The sequence below is a fragment of the Amblyraja radiata genome, chromosome 19 (assembly GCF_010909765.2).
Source record: "Amblyraja radiata isolate CabotCenter1 chromosome 19, sAmbRad1.1.pri, whole genome shotgun sequence".
NCBI lineage: Eukaryota > Metazoa > Chordata > Chondrichthyes > Rajiformes > Rajidae > Amblyraja > Amblyraja radiata.
Window position 1 is genome coordinate 14,130,762 of NC_045974.1, and position 24,725 is coordinate 14,155,486.

The 24,725-nt window shown below is 42.6% G+C and overlaps 1 protein-coding gene across 1 annotated transcript in view; it reads right to left on the minus strand.

The window, feature by feature from the left end:
• Positions 1–305: 305 nt before the first annotated feature.
• Positions 306–24,725, minus strand: part of kiaa1549 (KIAA1549 ortholog) — a 102,416-nt gene continuing 77,996 nt past the window's right edge. Inside the window, exons 17-19 of the mRNA XM_033037732.1 lie at positions 23,631–23,752; positions 5,182–5,342; positions 306–2,662 (exon numbers count right to left, since the gene is read on the minus strand). Of these exons, the coding sequence (XP_032893623.1) occupies positions 2,414–2,662; positions 5,182–5,342; positions 23,631–23,752 (532 nt within the window). The 3' untranslated portion in view covers positions 306–2,413. The remainder of the gene's footprint in view (positions 2,663–5,181; positions 5,343–23,630; positions 23,753–24,725) is intronic.

Consider the following 24,725-nt stretch of genomic DNA (forward strand, 5'->3'; position numbering starts at 1 on the left):
GACATCTCAATATAACGTCGCCTATTTCCTTCGCTCCATAGATGCTGCTGCACCCGCTGAGTTTCCCCAGCAATTTTGTGTACCTATAACATTATTTGATACTCGTTCCTCTTGCAGGGACAATTTTATCGTGTGCCATCTCCGACGATCTATCATGCAGTTAATTAAAATGGGAATTTTGACCAATAAGAATACTTTGTGAACTCACTTGATTCTGAAAGGACATCATAACATTGCTTTGCAGAGTACAAACAAGGTTAAACATTGCCATTGAATTAACACCAGAATGAAACATGCAGAATAAAAACATTGTATCATATTTCATTTCGAGAGAGCAATCAGTAGAAAGACATGCAAAATAAATACAACTAGAAAACTCAAAATATTGTTGGGCCTGCCAACACTTCTGATCAAAATAAAAACAAGAACACAAACAGGTCCCACACCTTATTCCCAATAAAGGAGCATACACATGAAACAAGTGTGTTAATGATATTGTGAGCAAACAGAAAAGCTTTCTGTTCGGTCTGTGATTCAGTTGATTGATATATGTTATCTTGGTAATTATAAAGTCAGATTACTATTGCAATGGGCACTAAATAGTTTGCTTGTTACAAAAGAGACATCACCCAATAAAAACACTGGAGAGAAGGATAACACTAATGATAATTCTGAATGCCCACTGATAATTTGCTTTAGTTCATCCAGATGATTTGCACTAGTTTTATTAATTCAACTGTGACTGTTCCATTTGCAGAAAGTCTATATATTTACTGTACCATTGAGATTGGTCATTATCAAGGCCACAAATGAGTAGAATGCACCCAAACACTGGCTACGAGGATAAAAATCACAAGACTGTGGCCTGGAGCACCCATACATTTTAAAAGCAAGGCCAGGTAAAAATGGGGGTGAATCGTAGAATTTGATCTTCAAAATACTGTCAGAGACGTCCTGCAACCCTTCTTGGAAAGCACAGAAAGTGATTTAGTCAGTCACAGCAAACCAGTAATGCTGGTCACGGTCAATCTTAATAACACAGTTAGTGCTTTCAAGGAGTGCCAGTGAAAAGGGTTAATTGAAGACCTGGAGTCCACAAAACATTCCCTTTAACTCATCCCATTCAGCATGGAAGTACATCGCATCTCACTCTACTATGGTGAAGTGGTAAGTAATTAGCGAAAGCAAGTAAGACAAGTGGTGCTGTTGATATGTTACAGCCATTTGCAATGATTCTCCATTAAGTCTTTTTTTTGTAGTGATATACAAAATGGGATCATGTGCTGATTTGGTAGGATATGAATACATTGTGTGCAAGAACAATGCATTTGTGCCATTTTAGTAGTGTTGTACAATGAAATTCAACCAACCCAGTACAATTATTACATCCAATTCTCTTCTCCAGAAAGAATTAAAAACACCTCAGTTATTCTCTATTCAGACATCTCCCAAAATCAACATACAATGATATTTCTACCTAACTCCATTAATAATGCACTCCAAACAAAGACCTTCGCATCACGTTTCATATCATAATTTTCTTTTGCTTTTAAGAACTGCATTATTCTATCTGATTTAGACTTCCAACTCAGCCCATGCTCAATATCAGCTAATCATGGTCCATATTCTTAACATTTTTAATATCTGTCCAAGCTACATCTCTTCAACTTTCAATTAAAAAACTATAGGTAACCTATCAAACCTTCATTGACCTATTTGCTCAAATCTAATTCCCATCTTGCACACACACACATCTATGAAAAAGCTATTCGTCTAATTGCTCAAAACTTAATATCTTTATTTTTCCTTCATATATTTCACCTTCTTTTCTTTGCATTGTTCAAAGCAGTCTACTCTCACATGCCATTTCATTAGTTTTAGTTTAGAGATTAACTTGTCTATTCTATTTACCTAAATTCTTACATCTCAAAGTTCAGACAGAATAGCACTCACTGGGCTGTAAGAATCATGCTTGGTTGGGGGATGGGGAGGGGAGGGGGAGGGCGGGGAGGTAGTGGTGCTGGGATTCAACCAAATTAGACAAGTTAGCACCCAACGTGGCAAGGGAATTTCTCCTTTTGCTTGCTGGTGATGTTTGTTCATGCTTTGCTGAATGAAATTTACAAAGTTTTTACAGCAACTACCTGGACAACTTTCATACCCATCTCCAGCTACACAAAATACTGTTTAATTTCCACAGAATGGATAGTTTCAGCTCACAGGCTGCAAACCGATGGCGGCGCCAGCTTGGTTCGGAAGCACAATGTTAAAACAAACTCTAATTGTGCTGAATATTTTTACATGTCAGTGGTACTATTCACCGTTTAGTGCCTCTTCTTCAGAAATATAATTGCAGATTTATCCAGTTGGCTTCCATGGGAAGCAAATAGCACAGAGCTCCTCCTTGCCAAGATCAGCTGTGGAGGTTCTGAAATGCAGACTGTTTTTGCGAAAGTCTGAGAAGCTCTTCACGAATGGCTTTGATGAGCGATGTAGAGGACTGGCCAGATATCAGGTCATCCTGGTTGGAGCGAAAGCTGTCTCCAGGTTCTTGAGCATTGCAATGCTGCAAGTGCAAGGATGGTGCAGAAGGATCACGGAGGGAGGTCCTCTGCATTTGAAAGAGTGGTGACACATATTCCTGGTGCCCTCGGGGACTTGGCTGTAAACACAGAATGCAAGATGTGTAAAATGGTTAATGGTTGAAGTAACAGCTTTTTAAAAAAAAATGCCAGCTGCCAGGTAGCCAGCTCATTAAAAATCAATTCAAGCATCATGAATTTTCAAAAACCTAAGCCACAAGTATTTCAAATAGTTACGACTGCCAAATATTTCAAATGATTAAACTCCTTTCCCCCCCATAAGGCACCAACTCTTGCTTGAGCAAGATTCTATGGGCAAAGACTCTTTGAGCACTGGCAGGTTTGGGTAAATGAGCACACCTTGCAGTCCCATTCTAACTAGAAACACTTCTATTGCTGGGCATGTCCCAATTCTGCACATTCCATCAGCAATGACGAGTGTGGAGGGTAATCATATCAGCCTTTCAACTAATCCTAAGATGCCCTTCTCCAGCAAGCCCAAGAATCTGATTTGGTGGATGTGGGTGCCACATTTATTGCCGATTCCAACTGCTCTGGATGTGGAAGTACCTTCACTAGTAATGCCCCTGTCCCACTTAGGAAACCTGAATGGAAACCTCTGGAGACTTTGCGCCCCACCCAAGGTTTCCGTGCGGTTCCCGGAGGTCTCCCTAATGGTCGAAATGGCCGGAGGTTGCAGGTAGTAGAAGATCTTACCTTCCACTACCTGCAACCTCCGGCAACCACCTTCAACTAGCATGGCAACCAGCTTCGCCTAAAAAATTACCGATTTTTAAAACGGCAACCTATTTTTAGTCGCAGCCAGTTTTGAATTTTTTGAAATAATCGCCGGAACATAGAAGAAGCGGAAACCACTTTCGATCATTAGGGAGACTGACAAAAACCTCCGGGAACCGCAAGGAAACCTTGGGTGGGGCGCAAAGTCTCCAGAGTTTTCCATTCCGGTTTCAACAGTGGGACAGGGGCATTACTAGTGAAGGTACTTCCAACAATGCTGTTGAGTCGGAATTTCCTGAATTTAGACCCAATGATGAAGAACTGCTGATATATTTTTAAGGCCAATAGTGTGGAACTTGGAGGGTGATCTGTTAGTAGTAGTGTTCCCACAAGGAAACTGCCTTTCTTGTTTGAAGTCGCTGGCTTGGAAAGTGATAGTGGAAGTCTATTGTGGGGTAATTTTTACATTTCTAAATGCTACACACTTCAGTCAAGGCACTGGTGGCAGAATGGTTGAATGGGTTGGTGCTAATTAAGCATAATGCTTTCTCCTGGATAAGGCTAACTTCTTGAAAGGTTGAAATTGGAATCATCCAAGTGGGGAGCACTTCATCCTACTTTTTACTTGCGGCTTGTAGATGGTAGAAAGTTTCTGGTGCGTTGCTCTCCACAGGATACCAACCCTGTGACCTGCTGTTGTTATCTCAATATTTACTTGACCAAGCCAACTGTACGTTTTTCTGCAAAGACATTCAGGGATTGGATGACCGACTTCCAAAACCAAAACAATTTTCTTATGTGCAAAGAGTATAATCACTGGAATGGTTTCCCCTTGGTATCTGTCGACCTGTTTTACCAGGGTCTATTTCTAAATGGGGAGAGGATTCAGAAATAGGACTTGGGAATGCTGGTGCAGGGTCCCCAAAAGGTAAATTTGCAAGTTGTATTGGTAGTAAGAAAGGTAAATGCAATGTTAACATGTGTTTCAAGAGGACGAGAATATAAAACAGGGATATAATGCTGAGGGTTTATAAGGCACTGATGGGACCATATTTCGAGTATTGTGAGCTGTTTTTGGGCCCAATATCTGAGGAAGGCTATGCTGGCGTTGGAGAGGGTCCAATGGAGGTTTACAGGAATGATCCTGGGGATGATTGGGTTAATGTATGATGAGATTTGATGGTACCGGCATGTACTCACTGGAGTTTAGAAGGATGAGGCAGGACCTCTGAAACTTACTGAAAGTGAAAGGCCTGGACAGAGTCGACGTGGAGAGGATGTTTCCACTAGTGGAAGAGTCTAGGACCGAGACGCAACTTCAGATAGGAGATTAGGATGAATTTCTTGAGTCAGAGAGTGGTGAATCTGTGGAATTCATTGCCACAGACGGTTGTGGAGACCAAATCAGTGGGTATTTTTAATACGTAGATTGACAGATTCTTGATCAGTAAGGGTGTTGAGGATTATGGGGAGAAAGCAGGAGAATGGGGTTGAGAGGGAAAGATAGATCATCCCTTCGTGAATGACAGAGTAGACTCGATTGGCTGAACAACCTCCTGCTATGACTTACGAACATGAATCAATTAAGCAGAAATTCAATGCTTACTTCATCTATCTGGCTTGGCAACACTACCACCGCCTCCATGCTCCCACATGATCATTTCAATTTGCTTCTTCCACATCAAATCCTGCAAAGCTCACAGCTTTGCAACACTTTGCAACCTTCCTGATCCACACTCTTCATAGTTTTCTCCATATCCCCTTCCACAGCGCTCCTCCTGTACTCCATGCTTTGCATTACAATACCTTTGACAATTCTCTCTTATCTGATGAGAAATAAAAAACATTTTGTCTCACTTACAGGTTCTCTGCTATGAGCGTTAAGCCCCAGTCCATCTTCAGTACCATATGGTGTCCATCCCACAATTCCTTGTGGTCCAGGTCTTCCAACACGCATCTGCCCTGGCTGTGCCCCCATTTTGCCATCTAGGTGACTTTGGGACACTGGATAAATATGAATTCCTGTGGGGAAAAAAAATAAGATCAGGACCAAAGTACATTCCATTGAAATTAGAACACACTGACAGAACATTTGTCCCAGTTGGTTAAACAGTGCGCTTTATCTACCATTTGAGAAGGTCTAGTTCATCTCCTTTCCACGAATACCTTTTCCTTCATTCTCCTTCATTTCAATCATCTTTGCATGCTATTTTTATATGGTCAACATGACCTCTGATTCAATCACAACTTGGCTAGAACATTTGAGAGTTTCACAGGTAAGATGCTTAAACAAAAAGGCTTCTCCTGAAATTCAGTCTGTTGAATCAATCCACTCATTTCCACTCTCCCATCCACTCCTTATGGCCTGGCAAATTCTATTAATTTAAATAGTTAACTAGTTTCCTTTCACATGTTGCAATCGAAGTACATTCCCAATCCCAACTAATTGTTCATGAAAAAGCATTTTTCTTCGTCACTTTTAGATATTTTGAAAATCTCCTACATTCTATGTTATCTAATTCTGGACCCTTTTATAATTGGAACAGTTTCTCTGTATCTAACCTGTCGTTATTATTCGTAAGATACACTCAAAATGCTAGAGTAACTCAGCGGGTCAGGCAGCATCTCTTCAGAAGGGTCTCGACCCAAAATGTTACCTATTCCTTTTCTCCAGAGATGCAGCCTGAGTTAGTCCAGTATTTTGTCTTTCTTCAGTGTAAACCAACATCTGCAGTTCTTTCCTACATATATTATTTATAAATGTATATATCCCATTACATCCTCTCACACTTTCTCTGGTCCATTCACAACTTCTCTAGTCTATCCACAGACTAATATGCTGTATCTTTGTAATAATTTTAATGTATTTTTGACATCCTCTCTAAAGGCATTACATATTACCCAAAGTATATTATTGAGAACTGGACATTCATCATGTTCAGATCTGTATTTTATAGAGTTTCATCTTAACGTCCTTACTCTTGTCCTCTGGGGTGTGTTTACAAAGCCCAGAGCCCGAGTGTGTCATTAACAGGGCTCTCGCTTAACTTTTTTCCCCTGTTGCCAGCCGGGCAACCTTGGCAGCTTTTTAGGTTGCCAAATGACAGTTTAGGTGGTCATTTAAGATGGCTTGCATGACGTGTGCGATAATGTGCTCGGACGAAGTGCGTAGTTACCAGTCAGAATTATACTCAATGAAGCATTCACATATTATTTCTGCTTCAAATAAAGTCACAAACTAAACATTCACCAATCAAGACATGAAATATCCCACAATGACATGCAGCAAAATTATAAGGCAGTGTGAGGGATAAGAATTTAAACCCTTCCCAGTTTTTATACTCGGCGGACGACGAGCAGGAAGGGCAGAGACCAGAACACTACTGTAGCGAAGTTATAGAACTACAGACCAAGAGCAGGGAGGATTTGGAGGAGCAGCCTCTGGTAGAGGGAGAAAGGTGGTTTATAGACGGTTCTTCCCGCTGTATAAATGGAAAAAGATATAGTGGGTATGCCATAATAGGAGGAGAAGGATTTGAAGGAGTGGAGGCGGGCAGGTTGCCAGGTAGTTGGTCGGCTCAGTCATGTGAATTGTATGCCTTAATACGGGCGTTAGAATTGTTGGAGGGGAAGGAAGGAACGGTGTACACCGACTCCAAATATGCATTTGGAGTAGTGCACACGTTTGGGAGAATATGGAAAGAAAGGGGGATGATTACAGCAAGAGGAAAGGAGTTGGCACATGAGCAATTAATTGAGAAGGTGCTGGAAGCATTACATTTGCCAGAAAGGATAGCGGTGGTCCATTTGGCGGGACACCAAAAGGGGAACTCATTAGAAGCAAGGGGAAATGAAGCGGCAGACGGAGCCGCCAAAAAGGCAGCGACAGAAGGAACAGTGAGGATGTTGTCTTTAATACCATTAAGGGAAGGAGTAGGAAAGATACCTGTATTCTCACAGGAGGAGGAGGACAAAATGAATGAGTTAGGGGCTCGGCGTTCCACTGACGGGAGGTGGTGGACGCCGGATGGGAAACAAATGTTAACCAAAGGATTAACTCGGGATTTGATGACACAACTGCACTCCCAGTCACATTGGGGAGCGCAGGCCCTGTGTGACACACTACTACGGACCTACGCTTGCCGAGGTATCTATACTTTGGCTAAGCAGACAGTCTCCGGTTGTGTGTTATGTCAGAGGGTTAACAAGAAGGTAATGAGAGCTGTCCCTGGTGGAGGACAACAATTGGCTATAAGACCCTTCCAGAGAATACAGGTAGATTTTACAGAACTTCCAAGAATACAAAGGTGGAAGTACCTCCTAGTAGTTGTAGACCATTTCACCAGGTGGGTGGAAGCATTTCCCACGATAAATGCCACCGCTCAGGCAGTAACCCGGATATTATTAGAACAAATCATTCCCCGATACGGGGTCATCGAATCCATAGATTCCGACCGAGGAACACATTTTGCCTCTAAGGTTCACCTGTTGGTTTGCAGTACCTTGGGAATAAATTGGAAATTGCATACACCCTGGCACCCCCAGAGTTCTGGGCGAGTGGAAAGGATGAATGCAACCCTTAAAACACAGATAACTAAGTTAATGGAGGAAACCAGACTACCCTGGACTAAGTGTTTACCAATTGCATTATTAAGAATACGAACGGCACCCCGTAAAGATATTGCGGTGTCTCCCTACGAAATGTTGTTTGGGCTGCCCTATCTTGGAAAGGTAGAGGGCACGCCAACCTTCGAAGGCAGCGATGTGTTCCTGAGGAACTATTTACTGGCAGAATTAAAAATAAAAGGACTGTTGGCACAAAGTCCACCACTCGACTTTCCAATACACGCTATAAAGGCCGGTGACTGGGTACTGATTAAAAGTTGGAAGGAGGAGAAACTGCCGCCCCGGTGGACTGGCCCATACCTGGCATTGCTGACAACGGAGACAGCAGTACGAACAAAAGAAAAAGGGTGGACACATGCGACCCGGGTTAAAGGACCCGTTGACCCGCCGTCAGTTCCTGAGAAAGACGATCAGTGGACGGTAAAACCAGGGAATAAGCCCCTGGCATTAACTTTCAGTAAGAAATAAGTGTATGAAACTAACAGCATGAAAGGAGCAGTTGTAGTATTACTAACTATGTATGTAACCATTATAAGAAGTGTTAATAACTGTGATAAGTGCTACCATCCTATCAGATATGGAGGGCGAACAACCAGAGCATTTACCTATCATTCCCATGTAAGTGATGTTTGCTACGACCTAAGGACTAGAGCTGTTTGTCAGGACGGAGGGAGGGGGTATTATGTAGTAGAAAATAAGGGACATGTAGGAAGTGTTGGGCACATTACCTGCCCAAAAGGGGAGAAATGGGTCTGCATGACCAAGAGAGGACAGTTAGGCATCCCTTCCCGAGCCAGGGAGGAAACATTAGACAGAATTAAGGAGGTAGTGATAGGGAAGTTAGCAGAAGCAGTAGTCAACAAACCTCCCCCACCTTCCCTTCCTTTCAACTGCACCAGACTATGTATGATGAAATAAAGCAGCAGATTGAGATCCCCGAAGTGGGGAGAAACCTGTTTGTGGACGGCCCTCCGGATAGCCAGAACCCTGAATGTGACTAACTGTTGGGTTTGTGGAGGACCGCTGATGAGCTCACGCTGGCCATGGAGAGGATCTATCATTGAGGTATGGGACCTGATAAAGTGGAATTTGACGGTGGGAAGAGATCGAAGTCCCCAGGAATGGGTCCTGACACACACCCCGGTTGGAACTGAGTGTATCGCCAGGCCCTGGGCAAAGGATGCCATCCTAGTAGGCAGCAGCCCCTGCCAGCGCATCATCACCCAGTGGCCAAATCAATCCCGAGTGTGGTGGCCAGAGGAACCTCAATGGTATCCCACTGTAAAGGATGAAGGAAACTGTACTATCTGGATGAAGACTGATGGAAGCGAATCGACTGGATTATGGAATTGCACCGGGAACAACCCTTACCAGGGAATCCCTGTGTTGCAGGACATATGGGACAATGTTACCTCTAGTGGACCTGCCCCTGAAGGACTGCTATGGATATGCGGACACAAGGCATACTCGGTATTGCCAGTAAAATGGAGTGGGACTTGTTTAATTGGACTGGTACAACCAGGGTTTTTTTCTGTTGACCACTGAGGAGGGGCGGTCGCTAGGAACACCCATCTTTGACGATCTACACCGAACGAAGAGAGGAATGGACATCGGAAAATGGGAAAATGATGAGTGGCCACCTGCAAGAATCATCTCATATTATGGACCAGCCACTTGGGCACAGGACGGATCCTGGGGCTACCGGACCCCAGTGTATATGTTAAATCGGATCATAAGACTACAGGCAGTGCTGGAAGTAATTACTAACCAGACTGCATCTGCACTAGAGATGTTGGCGAAGCAGCAGACACAGATGAGAACAGCGATATACCAAAACCGTTTGGCCTTAGACTACTTACTAGCCGAAGAGGGAGGAGTATGCGGAAAATTCAACCTCTCTAATTGCTGCCTAAACATAGATGACAACGGGCAAGCAGTAATGGATATATCAGAAGTAATCAGAAAAATAGCACATGTCCCGGTACAGAGATGGAACACAATCATGGGAGCAGGATGGTGGGATTATATCTTAGGAGGAGCCTGGTGGAAAGCGGTGGGACTGGTGATTTTATGGGCATTAGCTGCATTGATCATTATACCCTGTTGTATACCATGTCTCAGGGTTCTTATAACTAGAAGTATAAGCCAAATGCAGGCAGTTGTAGTCCCCATGGGGGAGAAAGGGGGCGTCCAGAAGATAATGATAATGAGGCCGAGAGAGGACCCAGAGGAAAGAGAGATAAAAAGAATGTTATTAGCTTTGGAACAGCAGGAAGTCTAGGAATGGGGTTTAATACAGGATGCGTAGCAAAAGAAAAAGGGAGGATTGTGAGGGATAAGATGATTAAACCACCACCATTGTGAGGGGCCGAAAGGTTGTAGTCACCGACCTTGTGATGGGCCGAGTAACTGGAAACACCAACCTTGTGATTCGAACAAACAGTCAGACCTTCAGAGCTGTTGATAACATTGTAGAATAACAAGATGAGGTAAGGAATGTAGCTGACAACACAGAAGCTATTCTTTAGGTCAAAGGCAATTAATTAGGTTAGGGCACAGATACTGCGCATGCTTAATGAGTTAAATGAATATTAACTGTACGCCCCTCATGACAAAGAACCTAATTTAAATGTACATGCGATGTATGATGTGGGAGGAGAGGGAATGATTGATGACGCACGGAGGGGAGGGTTGGAAGATTGTGAACCTCGGTACCCTGATTGGAAGGGGTCAGAAGGGGAGGCGTCCGATCAATAAAGACTGTATACTGAATTGTATAAAACAAGACGTTTTTCCTTTGCTCGGTGTGTCTCAACTTGGAGAGGCACCCGATTCTGCAGACTCGCAAATAAAGCATTTCTTGTTTCCACGATTTAGTCTCTGAGTAGTGATTGTGAGCACAAACAATATATCTCACAGCAGTATCTCAACTCTTTTTACACATTGCAATTAATGCAATTTCTATTAGTTCTTTCCACTTCCAAACAAAAATGTGGTTGAATTATTCAGCGTATGATCAACCTGTGTCAATAAATCCTGGACCATGGTAACATATATGCGTACGTATAGTTGTGAACTAGACTAAGTGGGACCCGTTGGGTCCCAGCATCACACAGGAGGGCTGGTCATCCAACGCAATATTCCACCTCTCCACCAATTCTAATATTGGTGGCCAGTTGGGGGGGGCGCTTTCTGGAGCGCTAGTATGGGTGTTGTGGGCTGAAGGGACTGGTTTCCAGAGGACTAGTATGCAAATTGTGCGCCAAATGGATTCTTGGGCTGGCGTCTCAGTCAATCAAGCCTGTTGTGCTGGCAACTCACTCACTCACGGCTGGTGGGCTGGTAGTTGACTCACGGCTAATCCTTGAAATTCTATTTCAAGCAGGGTATAAGGCCACCAAATTCAAGTGCAGTTTCTTACCACTTCTAGCAGGGTGCAAGGCCACCAAATTCAAGTGCAGTTTCATACCATTTGAAGTAGGATGCAAAGCCACTAAAGACAGCAAGTCGTGACCTCTCCCTCCTCCATCTTGCAGAGACTGAGCCACACCCACATTACCGGGTTTTATAACCCCTCCCCCCCACCGGAAAAGGTGTGGCTTTCATGGAGTGATTGACAGGAGAGAGATTCTCAACATTTAAAAAAAAACTAATAACACTTTGATGGGAAGAATTCACTGCACCTGCTCAGCGGAGGGGGACTAAGTAAGATGGCCAAAAATCACAGCCGTAAGTGGTAGCGTTTTATCTAAAATCAATATACAGTGCAAACAGGAAGTAAGTGCATTTACAGTAGTGCCTTTTAACTTCAAGCCAAAGCACCCAAGCCACCATTTGCAGTAAGTAGTGCCTTTCAACTTCATGCCACCATTTGCAGTAAGAGGTGCCTTTCAACTTCAAGCCAATGCACCCACGCAACCATTGCAGTAAGTGATGCCTTTTAACTTCAAGCCATTGCAACCAAGCCACCATTTGCAGTAATAGCACCTTTCAACTTCAAACCAAAGCTCCCAAGCCACCACTTGCAGTAAGTAGTGCCTTTCAACTTCATGACACCATTTGCAGTGCCTTTCAACTTAATGCCAAAGCACCCAAGCTACAATTTGCAGTAATAGTGCCTTTCAACTTAATGCCAAAGCACCCAGGCTACAATTTGCAGTAAGTAGTGCCTTTCAACTTCAAGTCAAAGCTCCCAAGTAAGTGGTGTCTTTCAACTTCAAGCCACACCCAAGGCACACCCAAGCCACCATTTGCAGGAAGTAGTGCCTTTCAACTTCGTCAAAGCTCCCAAGCCACCATTTGCAGTAATAGTGCCTTTCAACTTCAAGTCAAAGCTCCCAAGCCACCATTTGCAGTAAGTAGTGCCTTTCAACTTCAAGCCAAAGCAACCAATCCACCATTTGCAGTAAGTAGTGCCTTTCAACTTCAAGCCAAAGCAACCAATCCACCATTTACAGTAAGTAGTGTCTTTCAACTTCATGCCACCATTTGCAGTAAGTGGTGTCTTTCAACTTCAAGCCACACCCAAGCCACCATTTGCAGTAAGTAGTGCCTTTCAACTTCAAGCCAAAGCAACCAAGCCACCATTTGCAGTAATTAGTGCCTTTCAACTTCATGCCACCATTTGCAGTAAGTGGTGTCTTTCAACTTCAAGCCACACCCAAGCCACCATTTGCAGTAAGTAGTGCCTTTCAACTTCAAGCCAAAGCAACCAAGCCACCATTTGCAGTAAGTAGTGTCTTTCAACTTCAAGCCAAAGCAACCAAGCCACCATTTGCAGTAAGTAGTGCCTTTCAACTTCATGCCACCATTTGCAGTAAGTAGTGCCTTTCAATTTCAGGACACACCCAAACCAACCGGGGGGGGGGGGGGGCGCTTTCTGGAGCGCTAGTATGAACCATTTTAGAACCAATAGACATTTTTTTGCAAGCTTGAGAACCAATGGACATTTTTTTTGCAAGCTTTAGAACCAATAGTCATTTTTTTGCAAGCTTTAGAATGAATAGACATTTTTTCCAAGCTTTAGAACCAATAGACACTTTTTTTGCAAGCTTTAGAACCAATAGATATTTTTTGCAAGCTTTAGAACCAATAGAGACACTTTTTGCAAGCTTTAGAACCAATAGACACTTTTTGCTAGCTTTAGAACCAATAGACATTTTTTTGCAAGCTTTAGAACCAATAGAGACACTTTTTGCAAGCTTTAGAACCAATAGAGACACTTTTTGCAAGCTTTAGAACCAATAGACACATTCTGCAAGCATTTTAGAACCACTAAGGGCACTTACATTTGAGTAGACATGTATTCAGTATTATTCACAGCTCAGAGAAAGGTGACCCTCTGCCTTCCTCCATCTTGAAGAGACTGTGTGGCACACCACTTCCTGGTTTTATAGTCCCTCCCCCCTGCCGCCAGCGGCGGCAGCAGAGAGAATGGGGAATTTTGTAAAAACATTAATATCTCTGTCATTTTTAATCGCCGGGAAAAATCCTCGGCACACATGTGGCGGAGGGGGGCTCTGAGCAAGGTGGCCAAACATGATGGCCGTAGGTGGCGGCGTCCTCTCGGAAATCGCAGCACAGATGGCCAAAACCGGTCAAGAACAGACTTTTAGTAATATAGATGTTTCTCATTAAATAACTGATATTCCATATTAAGAGCATTGATTTGCCGTTAAAATGAATTCTGTAATAACGTGTCAACGGTAGCAGTGACAATCGAACACTGCGGTTTTAATGTTTCACGTGTTCACAATATAATTAATCCATCTTTATGGATTAAAACAAATAATAACATTGGGAATTAAAACATATTTGATTGCATTCCGTTATCAAACATAGTCAATGTTCGCTCTGAAGACATTTCCAGGACAATAGGGTCATGGAGGGAGGTGTGTGTGAATCAGTGCGGGGTGGATAGATGGCGGGGGGGGGGGGGGGGGGGGGGGGGGGAGGGTGGTTAGAAGGCAGTCGGTGCAGAATGGATGGATTGAGGCAGGTGAATTAGTACGTATTGGTTGGAGTAGGTAAAATTGTGAGGGGAGAGCACGGGGGATGTCAATGATGCTGAATGGGGGGGTTCAGTACGGGATGGATGGGGTAGACAAAAGTGCTGGAGAAACTCAGCGGGTGAGGCAGCATCTATGGAGCGAAGGAAATAGGCAACGTTTCGGGTCGAGACCCTTCTTCAGACTGTTCCCCCCATTCTTCTTGAATGGGAGGATTAGTACAGGATGGATGGGGGGGGGAGATTAGCGCAGGATAAATGGGGTGGGGGGGGGGTCAGTACAGTGTGGATCGGAGGGTCTGTCAGGATGAATGGGGGATCACTACAGGATGAATGAGGGGAAGGTGCAGGGTAAATGGAGGGTGGGTCAGTACGGGATGAATGCGTAGATTAGTACAGGATGGATGGGGGATCAGTACAGGATGGATGGAGGAGAAGTGCAGGATGGATGGGAAAGGGGAACCAGTGCAGGAGATGGGGGGGGGGGGGGGGGGGGGGGTGGCAGGTGAATCAATGCGAGGTGGATAGGGTGGATAGGGAAAATTCTATTTAATTTTGTTTTAGAGTAATGCAGCCTATGTAGTACTTTAAATTGTATTAAAGAATGTCTGGCATTTAACGAGCATTGATGTATATGTTGTAGACTTTCGTCCCAAATATCTTTCATTATAGGTTGGTCTAATTCATTTTCCCATGCTTGTCTATATAATTCCGTTGACGGGAACATTTGTGAACATTTTTATAGACTATTTATTTCAGTTAAAATACCTGAGGACCATAGTGCTCGCCAACTTTTGCTAATTGCATTAGGCCATAAAATTTAGAAATCTGGAAGCTATTCAATACCCATACCCTTCATTAACTGGCATATCAACCATTAATATACATTTGGAATGTTTGCAAGATTGTGAAGTTGGAATATTTTTCAGAATATATCCATAAAAAATACAATAAAATACCAAAGCCATTCAAATGTGAGTAAACCTTTAACTGCACAATGTTTTAATTTCCTCAACCTCCCTGACACTGATAATTAAATTTTACATGCTTGGAAACTTGTTCTTTCAGACTATAAATGTCTAAAATAAAGATCCTGAGCAAAATATAATCTATGGTGATTTTGGATTGGCCTTTGAAGTACCTCCAATGTTTTGCCATACATTGACAAGACATTATGTGGAATACATTCCACGCTGATTTCTCTCAGTTGCAGATCACATTGAACATAGAAATTAGGTGCAGGAGAAGGCCATTCAGCCAAAATCATTACCCCGTTCCTGCTTTCTCCTCATATCCCTTGAACCCGTTAGCCCTAAGAGCTATTTCTAACACTCTCCTGAATACATCCAGCAAATTAGCCTCCTCTGCCTTCTGTGGCAGAGCATTCCAGAGATTCACAACTCTCTGGGTGAGAAAATGTTTTTCCTCGTCTCAGTCCTAAATGGCCTACTCCTTATTCTTAAACTGTGACTCTGGACTGGACTCCCAAAACATCGGGAACATTTTTCCTGCATTTAACCTGTCCAACCCTTAAGAATTTTATATGTTTCTATAAGAGTCCCTCTCATCCTTCTAAATTCCAGTGAGTATAAGCCCAGTCGACCCATTCTTTGTATTGTATTGTATTCAAATTTATTGTCATTGTCTCAGTTAGAGACAACAAAATGAATTTCCCTTACAGGCAGTATCATAAAAATAAAAAATAAAAAATAATAAATAATAAAACATATTAAAAATAAAATAGAATTTAAAAAAAAGCACAAACACTGAAAGTCCACGACACAACATAACACAGTGGCACCAAGGTGAGGAAGGCACCATAGTCCAGCCAGCCTCCCCTCCGTTCTTCCCAGATGTTCACTCGTGGTCGAGGTCTTCCTAGCACCCGCAGTCGCCGCCCCGGGTGGCCCGATGTTCAGGCCCTCACGCCTTCATCATATGTCAGTCCCGCCATCCCGGGAATTAACCAGGTGAACCTACGCTGACCTCCCTCAATAGCAAGAATGTCCTTCCTCAAATTAGGGGACCAAAACTGAACACAATAGTCCAGGTGTGGTCTTACCAGGGCCCTGTAGAACCACAGTAGGACCTCCTTGCTCCTATGCTCAAATGCACTCACTATGAACATGCCATTTGCTTTCTTCACTGCCAGCTGTACCTGCATGCTTACTTTCAGTGACTGATGTACAAGGACACCCAGGTCTCGTTGCATCTCCCCTCTTCCTAATCTGACATAATTCAGATAATAATCTGCCTTCTTGTTCTTGCAACCAAAGTGGATAACCTCACATTTATCCTCATTATACTGCATCAGCCATGCATCTGCCAACTCACCCAACCTATCAAAGTCACTGCAACCTCATTGCATCCTCCTCGCAGCTCACACTGCCACCCACCCAGCTCATATCCACCCAGAGAGTAAATCGAATGACAAGCAAGAGTTTTGGAGAAAGCCATGCGAGTTGGGTGTAAGAGGCAAGGCAGGTTTGTTGGAACCAATGATAAAGAGCTCATAATGAGGGGATTTAGACAATGATGTTACGTGTGGGGGGGGGGGAAAACAGATAAAGTTTGGAATTAACAGCGTCCCAACCCGATACATCACCTTTCCATGTTCTCCAGAGATGCTGCCTGATCTGCTGAGTTACTGCAGCACTTTGTCATTTTTTTGTAAACCAGCATCTGCAGTTTCTTGTTTTCTACATTCTGAGATTGTGTGAGATTTAGGTGTAAATTTAAAGTAAGAGATGAACATATGAAAGATGCCAGATTATAAATGCATGTAAGGCTGATTTGTAGATAGTTTTTTACAAGTTCAGGGGTGGGGACTTTTTCAGGAAAGAGTCAGATGTACTGTCAGCAATGATGCCCAGGGATCAATACCAGAACCTCTGCTTTACTTAATACATCTTAATGACTGAACATGGGTGCACGGGCACAGTTTGCAAATTTGCAGATGACATACAAACTGAATGCCTAGTGAATTGTGAGGAGGATATTAATTAATAATAGAGATAAGCAAGTGGGGAACTGGGTAGATAGGTGAATGATGCAATTTAATGCAGAGAAATGTCCAATGTTAAATTTTGGTGGCAAGAATAAGAGACGATACACTCTGAAGTGTATAATTCTAAAAGTATTATAAGAATAAAAATCTTTGGTTACATATGCACTGTTCATTGAAAGTGACCTGGCAGGTTGAAAAAGAGGTTAATCAGGGCTCGAAATTAACAGTTGCCCGGGTGCCATTGACCACTCAAAGCGCCGTCGGGCAACTAAACACCGAGTAATTTTGCCCGGCTTGGCAACCAGATACTGGTTTGTACCGAAGATAGACACAAAAAACTGGAGTAACTCCGCGGGGCAGGCAGCATCTCTGGAGAAAAGGAACGCGACGTTTTGTGTCGGTAGTGACGGCTGTATTGCGTGGGAAACATACTAGGTGCGGGGTGAGGAAGGGCCGCAGCAAATAACGGGCCCCGAACAGCGGCTCCATCTCCTCCTCCTCCCGCCCCCCGTGATAAGGGCCGCTGCTTGCAAACCCGCGCTTTCAATACAAACCCTCCCGCACGCCGAGGCCGGGAGGAGGGAGGGAGGGGGAGGCCTCGGCGTGCGGGAGGGTTTGTATTGAAAGCGCGGGTTTGCAAGCAGCGGCCCCTCCACCCCCCCCGGGACCCCTCCTCTACATCCAGCACTGATCCCCATTCCCACCTCTATTCAGTCCTCACTGACATCCCCTGTGCTCCCCTCCCCATCTCCCCCCCCCCAATCTATTCATTTATTGCTTTTTTGAAAGGGTAAATTAGTCCAGCACGGAAGCCTGACTGAAGCTTGAACCCAGGATTAGATGAATAGTTATGTTTTATAATCTATAATCCACAGTGATGATTGCTGTGATGGATGTTTGTGTTAAATTTTTATCGTGGATTGTGTGTTCTTTCTCATTGTACCGCTGCTGACAAATTCATTTCACTTGCACTTTATGTGCAATGTGACAAATAAAACTGATTGTTGTTGTTGATTGTTGTTGTATGTAGGTTGATTGGATTGGTATACCTGTACTTGTAAATTGTTCCTAGTGTGTGTAGGATAGTGTTAATGTGTGGGGATCGCTGGTCGGCGCGGACTCGGTGGGCCGAAAGGCCTGATTCCACGCTGTATATCTAAACTAAAAAAATCAGAGTTCTCCCATTAACAAACATCAGTGCTGCCAGTGGGGTGGAAGATTGCAACCTTCACGTGGTCTGCCCTGTTTCGACGAATGCAATCAACCCGGCGTGCACAATCAAATAAGATCAAATAGAACAAGTTGTCCTACAACTTTAGGCTGTGCACGCCTTATGCAAGAGGAAGTGCTGCCAGTACAGAAAAGAAAATGGAGAATTGAAAACTATTCACATAAAAGTATGAGTATGATGATATTGAACTAATAGGTCAGTGTGCACTGTTAATTATTAAACTATTAAATTATTATTATTCTAGAACTTACAAAAATTAGCTTGTTAAACAGAACATGACAACTAATTTAATACTTCTCCACTCAATTTACAAAGATCAGTTCTCAACTTCATATTTGCACATATAAATGAATATATATACATATACACATGCACATACACATTTTATATGTATACTAGACCAAGTGGGACCCGTTGGGTCCCGTCCCAACGCGTGGTGGGGGGGCGGCTTGCTGCGTCACATACACACCAAACACCCCCCCCCCCCACACACTAACCATCCCCCTTATTATTATATTAATATTATTCATTCGCTCCTTTTACCCCATCCCACGCCCTATCCACTCATGCATAGCCCCCAACTCGCAGGCGTGGCTAGAGAGGGAGGGGGTAGAGAGAGAGAGAGAGAGAGAGAGAGAGAGAGAGAGAAAGAGAGAGAGGGCAGAGGCAGCTCGGCAGCTCCAGTACAGGGCTCGACTTGCTCGTTCTTTAGACGTCTTTTGAATAACCGGGGTGGGGTGACGTCACTAGCTGCACGTGGAAGAACGGCGCAGAGCAGACCCATTGTGACGTCATCAGCGAAAGGCAGTCGTTTGTAAATTCAAAGTTTTGTCATATTTTTGAAAATTTTCAGTAATAACTCAAGAAATAAAGCATGACATTTTCAGATAAGGCGATTTTGGACTCCACAGAAAAAAATATATAGTCTTTCTAGTGACTCATAATGCTTGGCTCTTTCCTGTTTATAAAGTTGCATCTTTTGTCATAGCAGCACTTTAATTGTCTTGACTAAATTAAAACTTCAAGACATCTGACTCCCATTAATAAGAAAATGTAAACTAATGGCTGTTGGGTGTACAGCAATGATTTGCAATAACTAGTAAAACTGAACGGTAGTGTGCAACAGCATGACATATACGTGTGGATAGAAGAATTTAACATTGGATCAGAGGGAATCAATCAGCCTGGAAAAACAGCATGAATAATTCTAAATCCTCATGGAATTCAGTTTGGACTGAATAACAAAACATAATTAACATTGGGATGCAAGATAGAGCATAATGGACGACAGATGGCACAATGGGCTAAGTGTTCGGCTGGCAACCTGAAGGTGGCCGGTTCGAATCCTGCTTGGAGTGTGTACTGTCATTGTGTCCTTGGGCAAGACACTTCACATACCTTTGCCTGGGACTAGAGACGGAAATTAGCTACTGATTGGCTACAATCTCGCATATTTACATGCAAATGTTCATTAATATGCACTGTCCCTATAAACAAATTATTATTATATTATATTATTATTATTATTAATGGCAATGATAAAAGTAATGTACTATTTTGGAAAGCAAGGTAAACTAGTTAAGGGAACATTGATGGACTAATTTCGGGAGAAGAAAGAGCAGGAACACTGCAAACCAAGGGAAGGGTATGTAAAAGTAAAGGAGGACTAAAATAACAAACATCAAGGGTCTGTCGGCAGGGTGACTACAGAGGGGATGGGCCAGCAGGGTGGAAAGTCAGTGAGATGTGGAGACAGCAACGATGTGGAGACAGGGCAGAGTGGAGTGGGAGCGCCACAGAGAAATTGCAAAGAATGCAAAATGAGTCCGAGAGAAAGCAAGCAACATACAATAAAGCCAAAGTGTAAGATAGCACAAATAATCTCTCCTTAACAATGCTCCCATGTTGTTTAGAACAACATTGAGGAACATCTTCATTCATGGTTCATGGTTGGGGTACATCCACTTAAGGGGCCGCACAAGCTGCAATACTACTCCATGAGCGATCATAATTTTGGTTACAATAAGTTCTATTTTCTGTAGTTTAGTTTATCTGAAAACAAAGGGTTGGGTGTTCAGGACAGAGATGTGGAGAAATGCCTTTTCCTAAAGCACAATGATTCTTTGGCACTCTCAAACCAATACAGCTCTGGAAATTCAGTTGCTGTGTATATTTGAGAACGTTTATAGGAAATAGGAATAAAAATAGACTATTTGGCCCCTTCACTCGGCTCTGCTTTTCAGTAAGATCATGGCTGATCTAAAACTTTCAACAAAATGCTCAATTCCCATATTAATTAAAAATAGATATTTGGAAAACAAGGGAATCATAGGACGTGCGTTAGCACATAAAGGTGAATGGGTATAAAAGATCAGCCATGATCTATTCAACGACAGAGCAGACACAAGGGACCCCAAGTGGCTACCCTTATAGACAATAGACAATAGGTGCAGGAGTAGGCCATTCAGCCCTTCGAGCCAGCACCGCCATTCAATGTGATCATGGCTGATCATCCCCAATCAGTACCCCGTTCCTGCCTTCTCCACATATCCCCTGACTCCACTATTTTTAAGAGCCCTATCTAGCTCTCTCTTGAAAGCATCCAGAGAACCTGCCTCCACCGCCCCTGAGGCAGAGAATTCCACAGACTCACCACTCTCTGTGAGAAAAAGTGTTTCCTCGTCTCCGTTCTAAATGGCTTACTCCTTATTCTTAAACTGTGGCCCCTGGTTCTGGACTCCCCCAACATCGGGAACATGTTTCTTGCCTCTAACGTGTCCAAACCCTTAACAATCTTATATGTTTCAATGAGATACCCTCTCATCCTTCTAAACTCCTGTGTACAAGCCCAGCTGCTCCATTTTCTCAGCATATGACAGTCCTGCCATCCCGGGTATTAACCTTGTAAACCTACGCTGCATTCCCTCAATAGCAAGAATGTCCTTTCCTCAAATTAGGGGACCAAAACTGCACACAATACTCCAGGTGTGGTCTCACTAGGGCTCTGTACAACTGCAGAAGGACTTCTTTGCTCCTATATTCGATTCCTCTTGTTATAAAAGCCAACATGCCATTCTCTTGTTCCAATTTTTCATATTCTTGTTCTTAAACCTACCTTTGCCATGTTGAGGCGCAGTAAGTGCTTTCCTCATCATCTTCCGTAGTAAATGTATGGAATTCACAGGGGTAGGTTTTTTTTTTAGCTAATTGCATCGAAATGGAAACAATTGATAACTTAATAGGATTGAAAGAGTTTATATGGCATGACATACTGGGCTATATGGCCACTTCCTGAAGTAAAGTTTAATAAAAAAGTTAAAGGTCACTCCTTCATACCAAACAGTTAAACGATTAACAAAAAGCAAGGAGGCAAATAAAATGATTGAATGCAAAGAAGGTTCAGTGTTCAGGAATGTGGGTGGGTGACCTTGCTGCACCGCCCCTGAAATTCTCGCACATTAAATGAAAATCAAGGAAAAGTGCTTCAAGCTAAGTCATGTTATTGTTGATTCAAGGATTGATGGTATTGACTGCTTGCCTTATGAATATTTATCCAAACCATGCTTGCTCAGATTCAATTTATTATACACAGGTTCATTGAAGGTCACCTCTACAGAAACTAAATCTTCCAATGCTCATTTGTTTAAACATTGCCATTAACATACCTTTCTTTTGATGGTTCATTCAAAACTTCAGTGGTGAATTTTGTACTACTTTCTCAGAAACGAATATTTTAATTTGCTGCAATGTAACAGCACTTCGTGGCCTCTCTTAGATGTTTCAAATGACTTCTTACATGGTGAATTAATTACAAGGACAATGGTAAGCATTTTAGCAAGCAAAGAATAAGAGAGCCCATCTTATCAGACTTGGAAAACTGCAGTAAGAATTGTCAATTTATTTTTTGATCAAGTATTACATGGCTTAATACACAGACACCCACAAGCACAAATCACAATCACTTAACTGTGCCTGGCCAGCTAAGCATTTATAGCATTTTGTGGATGATAAATTGAATCCAATCCAATCCAATGTTGACAACATCATTCTCCCTTGATTCTACATAGTGCATTTTAGCTGCAACCCTAATGAAATATCCCTAAATTTAGATTAATAGCTTTCATCCATGAATACGGACCTCTTTGGCAATCCAGTTAAAAATAATGGAGCCTGATATGTACGAATTCCACTGCTTGTGGAAATCTAGAGTACGAATTAATGCTCGCAAAATGTAGCACAACACTAATCAAGCAATAAATAGTCATGGCCAACAACTGACAAAATCGGAAATCAAAATAAAAAAATTGGTAAAACACAAGCAAAATAAAAGTCATTCAAAAGATATTAAGGGCGAATTAGTATTCTTATGTAACTAAACCTTTGAAAAGTTAATTATTAATCCAGAAAGATCTAGTATTTAACAAATGACTTCTGGTGCAAGGTTCCTGAAAGATTTCAAATCTGTGGTATCCTGAGTTCCAGCTGTCAGAAAACGTCTTAAGGGCCTGTCCCCCTTAGGCAATTTTTAAGGCGACTGTCATAGTCGTAGGTCGCCGAAAAACTGGCGACTGAACCCCCTACGACAATGTCTACGACAAGCTCCAACAACCTACCACCTAGACCACGTCAAGCTGCGGCAAGCTACCGACAACGGACGACCCATTAGGACGTCCACTTATGACAACTGAAGTCAACCTACATCCATCCGCGACAAGCTATGACCCTGTCGCCGACAAATGAAGACAATTCAGTCGCCGGTACCTGTCGCCGGTTGACGTAGGTAGTCACCAATGGAATTCACTGAAGTCAGCATCGGCGACAACCTACGTCACCTGGCGACAACCTGTGTCATCTTGGCGGCAATCTACGACAGCACCTACATCAGGAGAAGACAAGCTACGACAAGCCCATAGTCGCCGACTGTCTCCAAAAAGTTTTGAGCATTTCAAAATCCAGCGGCGACCAGAAAAACACTATGACTCTTTGGGCAACTGAGGAGATTACTCACGATGATACAGGCGACACCCTAAAAAATCACCAAAGTGGGACAAGCCCTTATCTGTTAAAGAACTTGAAACAGCTACATCCATACCCTCATTTTAATTGTGAGAGTTGCCCAGGTATCAAATCCAATAATTACCAATAGTATTGAAAGGATATTTCTGATTTTTATATTATGATAATTTCCAATTTTTAATACTTTACACACAAAAAACTCCGATGGCCATTTGGGCAGGGTCTCAGTTGTTGGGTAATGAACATCAAACTGGTTTGGGAGCAACTTTAAGGCATACAAGTTTGTGTTACTTTCATGCAAATTGTTCACGTTAATGTACGTAGTCAAAGACATGAGCACTGAGAACTGTGAAAAAGAACTAAAATATTACAAGTGATCAAGTATGATCAATTCTAAAACAAGTGATACAATAACATTCATACCAGGATTGCTGCCCGCAGGTCTTGTCTGAAATTCCTCAGCATAAATGGATCTGTTTGAGTACAGGATTTCCTGCTGGGACTGCTCCTGTCTCATCTCGTCCCCTGGTCGAATATATCCAGAACTAGACCAAAACACAAGAAATTAGAAACAAATACTTAATAATCTTCCAAGCAACTTTCTTGATAGATATTTTACACAAAAGTCAAAAGATTTTGAATTACCTAAACTTCCCAACCATTGCTTTGTTGATAAACTGAACATTCATGTTTCAGTTAAAAACTAGATTAAAATGCTAAATCATTTGTACCAATTCGTAAATTGGGCAGCACAATTGGATAGCTCATAAACATGCTGTAAGTCATGTGTTTAATATATATCAAGGGCTTAGACGCAAATATTAATGGGTTTATTAGCAGGTGTGTAGACAACACCAAAATTGGTGAAGTTGCAAACAGCAAGGAGGGCTATTAAAGTATATAGCAGAATAGATCAGCTAGAGAAATGGGTGAAGAAATGGCAGATGGAGTTTAATCCAACGAGCAAGTGTGGTGATGCATTTTGTGAGGTCAAATATAAAGGAAAAGTATACAATTAATGGAAAGACCCTTAACAGCATTGATCTTCAGAAGCATCCTGTGGGTCTAAGTCCATAGCACCCTGAAAGTAGCAACAGGAGAAGATAGTGTGGTAAAGATGTATAGTATGCCTGCCTTCATGGATCAGGGCATTGAACATAAGAGTCATTAAATCATGTTGCAGCTTTATAGGACTTTGGTTAGGCCATACTTGCATGCAGTTCTGGTTGCCTCATTACAGAATGGATGTGGAGGCTTTGGAGAGGATGTAGAAGAGGTTTACCAGAATTCTGCCTTGATTAGAGAGTATTATCTCTAAGGAGAGTTCAGACAAACTTGGATTGTTTTCTCTGGAATGTAGGAGGTTGACAGGAGACATGAATAAAGCATATAAAATGATGACAGACATAGATAGGGTAGACAGTCAGAACCTTTCACCCAGGATGGAAATTCAAATACAGGACATAGCTTTAACGTGAGATGTGTGGGACGTTTTTTTTTAACAAAGAGTGGTGGGTA